This window comes from Passer domesticus, chromosome 10, assembly GCF_036417665.1.
Source record: "Passer domesticus isolate bPasDom1 chromosome 10, bPasDom1.hap1, whole genome shotgun sequence".
NCBI lineage: Eukaryota > Metazoa > Chordata > Aves > Passeriformes > Passeridae > Passer > Passer domesticus.
The window spans coordinates 18,535,753-18,548,900 of NC_087483.1; the positions used below are offsets into that span (position 1 = coordinate 18,535,753).

General features: G+C 38.0%; 1 protein-coding gene across 7 annotated transcripts in view; it reads right to left on the bottom strand.

The window, feature by feature from the left end:
• Positions 1-13,148, bottom strand: part of PARD3B (par-3 family cell polarity regulator beta) — a 531,684-nt gene that overhangs the window by 356,931 nt on the left and 161,605 nt on the right. For 6 of the 7 annotated variants that reach the window (XM_064434188.1, XM_064434182.1, XM_064434186.1 and 3 more), the window contains exon 2: positions 11,194-11,295. Coding sequence is in view for 5 of the 7 variants with exons in the window: in XM_064434182.1 (XP_064290252.1) it covers positions 11,194-11,295 (102 nt within the window). In the remaining 2 variants the exon portion in view is untranslated. Of the gene's footprint in view, positions 1-10,832; positions 10,948-11,193; positions 11,296-13,148 lie in introns of those variants that run through there. The other variant, XM_064434190.1, reaches the window with a different exon arrangement.

Sequence of the window (13,148 nt, forward strand, 5' to 3'; positions counted from 1 at the left end):
CTGGGAGAAGACACTGACCCACCTTACTAAAACATCCTTTTACAAAGTTGTAGAGATAAAAAAAGGGCTCTTCTGAGCCTCCTTCCAGGTTAAACATCCTCCATAAAACTTGCAAGCAGTTTATGAACAAGTCAGTGTTCTGGTGCTTTGCAGAAGATATTTCTAAACTCTCAAAAAGATAAAGGCATATTCTCTTATTTCTACACCTCAGAACATATTTACTGTACAACAGGTATATCAAAAGGTCTTTCTGTATGTCTCTGTCCCTACAGCCTTCCACACACATCAGCCTCTTCACTCTGCAAGGAAGGAACTAACTCACACTTACTTGGCACTTCCAATAGAAGTCTGCTTTGCTTCAGCCACAAAGCTGCCTCCTGAGCTGAAGTATGGAGTCAGCGCCCTTCTCTGCCTTTTGAAGTTAAACTAGGGTAGTCTGTTAAACTCCATATTGCATACATCAAGAAGTTGGCACATGTGTGCAAGTCCTATGTGTGCATTTTCAAAGGCAAATTACAATGTATTTTCCTCAAACATGGCCACTATGCCCTAAATAAACTAAGGGTTGATGACTCAAACCGGCACACAAGAACTAAGCTGGTTTTGTTTTAATACTTGTAGGAGGTATTTGCTTTCATGATAGCAGTGGTATTATCCATCTCCCTAGTACACCACCCCCATTACAAATGGAGAGTGCCAAAACACAAACTCCAAACTGATTGCAACTGCTGAAATATAAGTGACCTTCCTAGCAGTGTTTTAGAACTTTAACTTTCTGGAGGGAAGAGTCACAAGACTTAGAAGAACAGAACTCAATACAGGAGTTGTGTACTGATCTAAAACAAGGAAAGCTTACTATATTGAAGCATTTTCCCAAAACTGTACCTGGACCAACATCAATTCACTGGGCCAGAGCACAGTCACTTCTGAAAAGGAAAGAAATACCAATCAAAACTTCTCCTTCACCACTGGGAAACAAAGTATATCACAGTGGGTGTTTAATTCCTTGTACAGAAATAATCTTTGGAGTCCCAGCCGTAAAAGGAAACAAAAACCCATTCCCTCATTCAATCTAAATAGGACATGTGCTACAGTAGTATCATAAATAGTTTCAGCTGCAAAGGACCTTTAAACGTGATCTAGGTCAACCCTGCTGCCACAGACAGGGACATCTTCAACCACATCAGGTTGTCCAGAAACCCATTCAACTGGACCTTCAATGTTTCCAAGGAAGGGACATCTGCCACCTCTCTGAACATCCTGCTCTAGTGTTTTACCACCATCATTGCAAAAACGTTCTTCCTTCTCATTTAGTCTAACTTGGCCTTCTTTCAGTTTCAAACTATCACCTCTTGTCCTATTGTAACAGGCCTTGCTGAAAAGTTTGTCCCCACCTTTCTTACAGGCCTTTAAAGTACTGAATGGTTGCAATGAATCTCCCCAAAGCTGCCTTTTCTCCAGGCTAAACAACCCCAATTCTGACAGCTTCCAAAACATACCATGATTAAACCACTATGTGGAAGTATTTAAGAGCTCAGCTTACTTTATATAGCAAGACAATCCACCAAATTATCTTACCACCACAAGGCTACAGAATTTTACAATGCATATTACTCCCTTGGTAAGCATTAACATGTGTCTGCTTAAAGACACTTAAGCATCAACACGTGTATACATAATTCCAAATATTTGTTACATCAATGAAAATGACTAAGAAGGAGCAACTCTTCCACCAGGTTATGCTTACACAAAGAGATATTAAGCTTCTTTTCATCAGGAAATTTGAATGTTCATTCGGTTAATTGTGGCCATATGCACTTAGAATGACCTCCTTCACTCCCTGCACCCCTTTCATTGTGCAAGGAACAGAAACCAGACAGCTCCACTTGTCAGATCACCAATTAGCTACAGTACTTAGTGCCCAGATGACAAAACACATTTTCAGGTCAAGAGAAAGAGTCAGCTGTATAGCTGAATACTCCCCAAAAACTTGGATCCAGGTCCCAAACCTCCTGCGTTGCTCTGTGTTTTTAATATTCTGAAAAGCCAAAATACAGATCAGATAGAGGGATCAAAAGAACACCAAACTAGAAAACCACAAGTTTCAGATTTACATGAAGAGAATTTTAACTCCAAAAACCTCCCATTTAGCATTTAAATAGAAAATCTTATTCCAAAACTATCAGGAATTTTATTAGTGTCACAGATCTACTGTCACAGTTATTTAAATGGAATACTTATCACAATTGGAAAAAATTTGGTAGTTACAGATGTTCAGAGAGAGTTCACAGTTCAGAATGTTCAAACACAAACATTCCACTGGAAAAAACTAAAACTGAGAAGTTCATCTGGTAGGAACCTTCATGCACACACTACTGTTAAAGTAGGTAGAGCTGAAATAAGTAACCATTGCAAGATGTAACAAGATGTGTATTTTAAGAAAAAATACATTATACAGCACTAAATTTGTAAAAGCTTATAAATTCTTCTAGGATAAACAGGAGGCAAATTTATGCACACAGGCAACCTGTTATAGCTCTAAGTCTATAAAACTGAATTTTCTTTAACAACCTAAGAAACATCTGACCAGGTATCTGTTCTTAAAGCTATGAACTTATCTTGAAGCATATTGCTAGACCTGAAGTTTATAACAAGAATGTTTCCAGTAACCAGAAGCACATGATAGTGTAATTGCACACCCCAGAATGTAATACCACACTTAAAAAATGGTTATTTTAATGATTACGCTAATGAGTTCTGAACTTCCAACCCATGTGCATACAGTTTCATAATTACACAGCTTGAAATCCTCATCAGCAAATCCAAATGCTCCTGAAATCCAAATCATTTTATAATCTTGAATAATGCATGGCACCTCTGCAGCAATAAATTAAAACAAATTTCATAAAAATTCAAAGCTTCATAATCTGTATTCTAAAAGACAGTGCATTACTGAAATAAGGTGTTGCTTAGTAAGTACTAATGAAGGTGATTTGTTGACCCCTCCCCCTGGTATTTACAGTTCAGACCCTATGTCAGAAATAAACAGACCAACTCCTACCAAAATATCCTTTTTTTTTATATATACATTTGTATGTATATGGTGGCTCACAGTGTTTCCTACTACACAAGAGTGAAATTAGACATCTGTTTCCTAAACAAGCACTGGCTCAAAGCTGCATCAAACTTTTTCCTCCTGAAAAGTGTGAAAATATGTTTTTAAAAATATGCTGCAGCTTGACTGGCTTACATATTATTTTGTCAATAGCAAAAACAAAACTCCATCTTAGTTCATTGAAAGGCCAGCAAATTAAGGCCTACAGTTCCTCTACAAGAACGACCCCAGCCGCAATGCCTTTTTTTGTTTGATTTTGAACTATTGGTAAACCCTAGATAAACTCAGTGGAAATTCTTAGCAAGCATCAGTGCTGTCCTTCTGAATGAGTCCAAAAGCCTTGTCAAGATGACAAGAAAAGTCATTACAACCAATGAAAAATCTTAGAATGGTTTTGGTTGGATGGGACACAAAGATCATCCAGTTCCATCCCCCTGCCACAGGCAGAGATTCCGTCCACCAGACCAGGATGTGTTCAGAGCCCCATCCATCCTAGCCTCGAACACTTCCAGGGATGGGCATCCACAGCTTCTCTGGGCAACCTGCACCAGTGCCTCACCACCCTCACACTGAAGAACTTGTTCCTGACATCTCATCTGTGTCCTCTTTTACTTTAGAAACCTTCCCACTTGTCCTATCACTATCTGCCCACATAAAAAGCCTCTCTCCCTCATTTTTATCATCTTTTAGGCACTAGAAGGCTGCAATGAAGTTTCCTTGGAGCCTTCTCTTCTCCAGGCTGAACAATCCCAACTCTCTCACCCTGTGTTCACAGAACAGGTGCTCCTTCCCTCAAATCTACTTTGTAGCCCTCCTCTGGACCCTCTCCAACAGGTCCACGTTTTCTTGTGCTGAGGAATCCTGACCTGAACTCAGTACTCCAGATGGAATCTCGCGAGAGCAGAGCAGAGAGGGAGAAACACCTCCCCCAGCTTGCTGGCAATGCTTCCTTTGATGCAGCCCAAAATGATTGATACCCTGTTTTGTTCTTCCATTTTCTTGTGTCTCACATTTCCATACCTTAAGGTGCTAGCGAGGATAAAGGCATTAGTTAAAATATGCTCTAATACTTCCCTTCCTTGTGGGCATATGATCTATTGCTAACCATCAGACACCTGAAGAGTTTCTACTAGGATTCCCTTGACAAGACAGAAATGGCATGGAGCTTTTGTTCACAATTCTGTTTTGCCTTTATAACTTCATCACTCAGAACTAGATATGAATATTTAAATAAACAAATACTGTCAGCAATAACAATTTCATATCCTAATAACTCTGATTATTTGATATAACAGCTGAAATTTATTACAAAGAATTTACACAATGACGAAATAGAGTACTCTAAACTTTGAACAAAGATGTTCATATTGTATTATGCTTTTGGAGGTTGTAAATGTGCTATTCAGAATATAAGTTAAATCCATTTTAATTTTTACAATTTAGGGTTTGAAAGAAGAATGCCTAATTAGTTATCCTTTTGCTAATAAAACTTTAAGATTTCTGGGCACCTGTAGCATCTCATTATTGAAATCACAAAATAGAAATACAAAACCAGAGGCAGTGAGGAAGAGTCACAAACAGCTACACATATTCTGGCAGAGATACTAACCACAACTTTACAATTATAATAAGGGGGGGAACCAAAATCACATTAAAACCAAATCAAAGAACAGCAGGCCTTACGTACAAGTTTTGCCAAATTTCTGCAACTTCATTTTCCTCATATTGATCACATCAGGCTTTTTGATCTACTAATCCTTTGGTTTACCTCATTAACAGCAAGGAGCTAAACATCAAAATTGGCTGCCTCTGAACACCCATGTTCCCAAAAAGGCATTCAAATTTACAGAAGCATAAGCAAGACACTGCCAGAAGCACTAAGAGTCAGAAGTCTGAAGGGTGCATTTGCTGCAGCCAGTTCAACAGTCAGCAACAGCACATGTATCAGAGCAATAATGGGCCATGGTATTAACCAACTGAATGTCATAAAACATTGTGTCAAAACCCTAGTCCAGAGCAATATTAACCACCTTACAAGGAAGAAAAGCTGTAATTCTGTCTTTGATTCTTCTTTTTGATACAAATTTTATGAAAGACACACAGCATCCAAGTTATAACACACCATTTTGAACTATCCTGTCCATTGCAGACTTCCAATGCTACCTCCATATTAGATGAAACTAACATCAAACTGCTTCCTGTGTTACCAGACACCTCTCCCACATTCTTATAAAAAAGGGATTTTTTAAACTTCTCCAAGGGAAGCTTGCCCAATATGCAGTAATTTGTAGAGGAGTCTACATAAAAAACCCACTGCAGTATAAACTTCAATAGGTAAAAATTCTCAGCTGTAATGAAGTCTCACATCTCTTCCTGTTTTTCCCAAACAAGTACAATACACCATTGTACCACAAACTAAAGAATAAATACCCCTCTATTCTACACCCCAGTCATCAGACAGTTACAAAACCCTAGAGAGCTCAATTACACTAAATTACTTAGAAGTCTAGAGTTTGAACAGCATTTCTCTAACTTAAGTATGCATTATTTGCATGGATCATATATTTGAGAATAAAGCCATACAACAAAAAAGCTGTAAAGCATGACATTTACACGCTCTGCTGACACACTGGGAGGTAACTTAAAACAGCATTGAGGCCTCTGCCACCAACATCCAGGGGAAGCTTTTAAAGCAGCAATGCTGTAACTCCGTGTGAGGAGAAACTGGCTCAGTATACCCTAACTTCATTTAAACTACTGAGACATTTCTATCCACTTTCCCCCTTCTCATTCTCACTCAATGTTGCCATTTTTCATCTTGATGTAGAAATTTTCCTTATCACGTCACAGTCTTCAGTCAGAGCTTGTATATTTACCTAAGGGTTACTGTGGCTCTGATTTACTTCTGTTTCATGAGGAATTTGATGGTTGAATAGAATAGAAACTGATCAAAGGTGGAATTAGCTCATTTTAACTTAAATATACATTGCACATAAGAGTATATCATCACTTTCACAGTCAAAATGGAAACCCTGAACGTCTACAGAGTCAAAACCAGGTCAAAAAATAACTGTTCTATAGTGCTCAACCCAGACTGCCAGACCTCCCAGTGACTAAACCTGCCTGTAAATAACAGAGAAGTTCAAAATCCACCGGCAGAAAACATGCCTGTCAGCATGTTTTTCTACCTGGAAAAACATTTCTTTTGTATAATAACATCAGTCTTGAAGTTCACATCTGCTTCATTTTTATTGCTTTGTTGAAAAATCTTCTCCAAACTAGCCTCACACTTGCAAAATCATCACTGAAACTAAAGCTGCCTGCAAAGGCTTCTGTCTGAAGTAGGGCTTCAAAGAGTTACTTTGCATCTGTGACAACAGCTTCAGCCAGATCTTGAGCTTCTTATCAGGAGCATGCATGGGCCCAATAGCCATTTTGAACAGCCAGCAGCTGATTTCCCTAGCATTAGAAGATCATCCAGGAGACATGTTTTTTCAATATTGCATTTCTGCTGTAGTGAGCGGAGAAGAAAGAATTCATTGATTTTCCTATTTAATATTTCATTAAATGCTTAACTAAAATAGGTATCTGAACTACACTTAATTCATACCATTTACCTGATATCATCATTAGAAACACTTAAATGACAGTTGCAGTCACTACAAATCTTGATACAGTGTCACTATTTCAGCATTTCATTGAAGTTGCTTTGTGTCCTTCAAAAGCTTCCGCTGCTGTTAAAAACCCCTACTCATCTATATTTAACAAAGAAAATACCCAAGAAAAAACTAATTTCTAAGATCATATTGGTATCCTGCCATTTCAGTGTCAGCACACTGCCCATCACAATGACTTACTTTTTTTATTCCTTCCACTCCTAAAAAAACCACCCCACGCCACAAAACACCCCCCACTGTTAGCAGCAGTGCTGCCAACAAACAAGTCTCTGGAGAGCTGAAACCCACACCACCTCCTAGGATGACATGCCTAATCTTTTGCCATCAGCACAGATCAGAAAATGTATCTTTACAAAACGTTCAGCAGCTTTGTTAGCTCAACTGTAGCTACTGCAATACTGCCCTTGCAAACTCAGTCTTACAAAATATCCAAGATATCCACAAAAACCAAAAAGTATCAAGCAACAAGAAAAAGACAAAAGCAAACAAAAAGACAAAAGCAAACAAACAGATAAAAAAACCCTACAAAACAAAATCAAAACAACCCAACGAAAAACCCGTCACTCTGACAGCGACCACCATCTCCTACTTCAGAAAGGCTCTGTTGAAAAAGCACACCTGGAAACATGTTGTGATTGTATTTAATCCTGTCAAAATATGAACACATATATACATATAAAGTTTGGTAGAAAGTGTATTTTCCCTGCAGACCTCTACATTTATTCAGAAAGCAGAACTGTTCTGATCAAGGAAGCTTGTTGTCCTGTAAGCAAAGCAAGTTTTAACTTAACACAGGTTTTCATTACATCCTCTTAGCCTCCCCAGGTGTTTGCTAGTTTATGAAAACACGATTCCATATAAAAAAATCAGCAGGAAGTCTACATGGTTACATTAAGTTTATGCATTTAAGACATATGCCAAGCACAGGGCTCCATGTACACAATGCCATGAAAGGAAACATTTTGTACTCCATCTTCTACACAGTCAAGAAATTTTCTCAGAACATTTTCTTGTTCAAGAGTTCATTTCAAGTGGGAGATCTGCTAAGAACAGTATACAAAGAGGACTCTATTTATAACTTCAGCATTAAAATCAGACAATTTAAATAGCATGTTCTTATTCAACTGACAAAATTTCAGGATTTTAATTAATTCATCATTCAGATTATCGGGGCGTGAACCAATTGCTGGATAACACACTGAAAACAAGCTATTTTAAAGCTATTCTACAAAACTATGTCAACTAGCTTTGGACATCCTATTTAGGTCACAGATTATTGCTGAGGCAACAGCAGCAAGAGGGACTCTCAGCCAGCAGAATTTCCAAAGCATTTTCACATGACATGTTACCAAGCACACGTAATACTAATTTAGATCTGTTTTACAGGCAATTAAAAAATGCCACTCTGTCCAGCATAACTGTGCAGTTGGCAGCTGCACAGTTGAACTTCGATTAGTCTGGAGTTCAAGAGCAAGGCAGGAAGTTAATGTAAGCAGAGCTCAAAATTACAGCCACTCCCAGTGATGAGCATTACACATTCCAGTGCCATTACTTCAGAGTTGGAACCTCAGCATTTACTCCATTTTTTAGTTCCCCCTCATTTATTCACTAACCCACCACAGCACTTCCCGCTTACCTCACGAATAGTTGCACCTCCTTAACAGTCTATTGTTAAGGACTGTCAAAAGCTTTTGAAATTCCAAGTAAATTATATCTGATAGCACTCTACCTGTTTTGTTGTCACAGTGAAAGAATTCAATAGATTAGCAAAGACATTTTTTTCTGAAGAAACTGTGCTAATTTATTGCTATCAAAGTATGATCTACAGCAGATTACCTCTTCAAAAGGCAGCAGCATTTCCTCTGCCACTGAAGAAGAGCCTGATGGTCAGCAGTGCCAAACACACCTTTGGTTAAAGGCACTGAGGTTAAGTGCAAGGTTATTTTTATAGAGAGTGACTGATTTAATGCGAAACTATGTCACTGGCTTGGATGCACAGAAAAGGATGACAAGGGAGCAACAAACCTGTGGCCTATTCATTTACCACATATACAGATAATCATAACACAAAGACAAGCAGAGCACAGATAAACATACCAAAAATCCTTCATCTATTCAAGGAGTTTAAACACCAAATAAGATAGCAGGTCAATCCAATCTGAGTATCTCCTCCCCTTTTTTGCAAAGCTTAAAGATCCCCTAGTAGAGATTCTCAGTGTGAAATAACACTGGTGAAGGCTCAAAGACTAACAGGCCACAGTAAAGCTATCAAAACTATTTGTAAGCCTTTTATAAGGCTGGTTCTTTGATATCAGATCATATCAAACTTTGTAAGTAGGTAGTATGGACAACTCCTTACACATACTATGGCCCAATTCCACTCTCAAATGAAAGAATTCTTAAACCTCTCAGACCAGCAGATCCCTTACAACATTCTCCCTTACTTTAATCAAAAAAATCTGATGTTTCACTGCAGCTCCTCTGTTCAGCAAGTCTCTTATCCCTGTTTCACCAAGCCACTCTGAAGAAAATAAGATGATAGTAATACATCCCATGTAATTGAGATATCAGAGGAAGAGAAATTGAGGAGTTTGCTGTATTCCCAAACCACACCAGACCACTTCAAAGAGTAAGATTCAGGTTTCCCAGTGAGTTTTCCCTAAGGCAGCCTCAGAGCCTCATTCAGCATTGTCATAACTGAGGAAGCTTAGACCCACAGCTGTGACCTAGAAGCTTATTCAGCTACACATACTCAACCAGCAACAGCCACCAACAAGGCACAGCAAAGGCTCTGGTCACAAGTTAGAAACTATGTGTCATATCAAATATTCTGCACATTGATGCTCACATTTCCACAAGAACTCCTCTACCAGTACTTTAAATAGAAAAAATCCTGGGTAAACATACTAATTTTCATTAACTAATGAGACCAGCAAAACATTTTTCTTTGATGTAATAAGTCATTTTATGACATCTTATGCTTATAGTCTTATTCTTTATACACAGCTGTTCAATTTCAGAACTCTGTTCTTTTGTCTCCAAACATTCCTGGAAAAAAAAGGTGTGTAAGTATACTTTTCAGTAAATATGGACAAGCAAGAAACACAAATATGATAAAAAGAAAATATAACAGAGTTCCACTGTTTTTAAAAATTCCCATCCTAAAGTAACACTGAAGTACAACCTAAACAATTTTCTAAGATACAAAGAAGCAGCATCCCATTAGTCATAAGCAAAATGTTCTGCTTTGTAGTAAGTCACTGAAGAATCAACACAGCATACAAAAGTAGCAATTCTGTTTGCAATATACTAAATTATTTTTTAAGTCATCAAGCATATGGCACTTTAAATAGACAAAGCAATTTGTCTAAAAGCACAGGCATATCCCATATTTGGGTCTTTGGTTTAAAGCCATTAATTTTTTTTCCTCTGATTTTATGAAGGAAAAAAGAAAGATAAAATCAGTGAAGTTTTATAAATAATACCCCTCCTTCTCTATGCTGATTGTCACCAATAAGTTTCCCAAAACTAAACTTTTCTAACAATTAAAAATAAAATTAAAAGAGGTTTCTCTGCAGTTACTACTACCCAGGTAAAAAATGTGTCTTATTTTAATTGAAATTAAAGACTCACAGCTTTTAAAGTGAATAAGCAGTTTGCTCAGACTTTCAGTAGCAAATCATAGGGGCTCCTCCCAGAATTTAACAGTTGAAATAACTGTTCTTGTCATTACAAGATTGGTCTATTTTGCCACAGTCAACCATGACATTTGAATGATTCTCAAAAACTTAACTCCATGCAAAGGAAAAGATTATAGAAGACATTTTAAGTAGCATTTATTTTTATGTGGCATAAAAAAAGAAAAAAGTCTTGTAAAGCCCACATTCTTCACCATGGTATTTGAATATAGAAATAAAAAGAAACATAGAACTGCTTGAAAAGGTTCAGCCCTAAGCGAACTGCTTAGACTTCTCTTCTCACTGCTTGGGTCATGCTTCCCACTCCCCCAGTGTTGCCATCTTATTGCAAAAGCTCCATACCTTCTCGGTGATTTCTCATGGGCAGCTCCTCGCAGCACTGACTCCTTCCTCACAGCACAGCCAACAGGCTCCATCTCACTTCTCGACCAGCCAACCTACTCTTTTATAATAGCCATCCTAACTGGCTCTAGCTGTGGCCTGTTAAGGGCAGGCCTGTTCCTAATTCTTGGTAATTAGTGCAGCTGTAACTCCTTAGGGGTGAAATTACCTTCATCACTATCTCTGTTCTCCTACATTCCATCCATCCACAGGGCAGGTGTGTTTAACGATATTTAACATCCATTTCACCTGCCATATATCCAAGAAATGAGAAAGCATTTGTTATTTGAAGAGACACATAACATTTTCATACAAGCTCTACCTTATCTTTGTCTTCCACAACATCTGCCAGCACATCATCTGGGTCCAGGATTCCTCCATCTGTGTACTCCAGGTGGTGAATATTTACCCAGGAAGCTGGATCCTGAAAGACAGATACAAGACTTCTTAACCCACCCTTGCATGATTTCAGTGCTGTCAGACATAGCAGTTTTGTGTCCCACTTATTTTCCACCTACTTCCCTCTGTAATCACGAGGTAGAATATTGGAACCACTATTCAAAATTGAAATTGAGAGCAAATGAAAACTACAGATTAAAAACAAGGCAATACCTACAGGACACTACACAAAAAACATCTTTAAAACATACATATATACATTTTTATTTCCTTATCAGTCTTTAATTTGAATAGTGAATGTAAAATAATTTTTAAAAGTTATTTTTGTTTTACAATGCTTGGTAGATATACATATATATGTATTTGTTTGTATTGATAATACCCAAAATAATCTACGGATGGACATGCACCCCTCCTGACAGGTTGTGGGGAGGTGTAGCCATATATTTTGAGATATATAAAACACATCCATCATTCCTTTCTCTTTATCTGAGGAGGCAGATAATCCTATTGTGGCAAAACCCCCCAAATGAATAAGTAAATTCCAGTCTGCTTTCACAAATAAATACTCTCAAATTTCAATGCAATACTGTGTATCATATTAACAGGGTACATATTAATTCTCCAAAACTAATGCTTTCTTCATATATTATTAACCCCTTCACTTCAATAACCAGGAGTTCAGCTGACCCTGAAGCCAAATTCCACTGACCCTGAAGCCAAAAGGCTGAGTGTACTGCTCAACAATACAAATTCTCCCAGACAGGAAATACAAAATGAGAGAGCAGACACACAGTCTGTAGTCACTGCTCCCAAACTATACCAGCTACCTGTATACACAACTTCCAAGTGGTATTTATTTCTGTTAATAAGAAATAAGTTAAGACTTATCCTCCTAGGACCAGTTCTTGTGGTTTAATAAGCACATAGCAGCTCAGTGAGTCACAGTGACATGTGTGAGTACTCTGTGCTATCAGCAATGAGGAACATTGCATCTGCTACAGCACAATGAAGAAAGAAAACATGCCTGGTTAGGATTATAAAACATACTTGAGTCCTCCATCAGATATTACAGAGAGTGGCCAGAACATGCTAAAACTGAGAGCCAGGAAAGGGGCATGCACACACAAAGCTTTGAGAAACGTTTCAGAAATGGACAAAAGAAGATGACCACTGATGACCTGCAACTGAGGGTTAAGTTTAAATAGATACAGTACAGCTGCGTAACAACCACACAATTAAGCATCTAATAGTATGTCAATTTGTAACATGTCCATTTAATCTCTAATTTACCTCTTACTACAGTTATTTCATTTTGCAATGAAACCATCCATTTGTAAAATAGCAAATGTTTGTTCATTCTAGGTATCACATGTTCAAAATGACAAAGTTTAAGAGCATCAATTAATAGCTATTTTTTCTGCAAAGTGACAAAGTGTGGACAACTATTACAGCTCAAATTTCTATCTTTAAGACCAGGGCTTAGGTGCTTTTACCATAACCATAAAACTCAAAGATGAAAAGGCAGAAAAGAAACATAACTTTATGCAATAAATTGTCAGAACCCAGGACATCCCTCTGGATGCTCTGGATGTCTCAAAGCCTAGGCAGTGGGGTCGGAGACCCTGGCATGCAGGCAAAGACCCCTGTGGCTTTGAGTTCAACCCATGGAGTAAATTACCAACTTTATATGAAGAATTACAAGTCACAAAAGTTTAAGTAGCATAACAGTAGTTGTCACAGGGTGAAGGGTGGAATTTTGAAGAATTTTACTATGGGGGCCTAGGGGGACAAGATGGAGGGATTTGGGCATTGTCCTGTTCTTCTCCCTTCTTCCTAGCCTCCATCTTCTTGGTAATGGTGGCACTCTGGGATTGG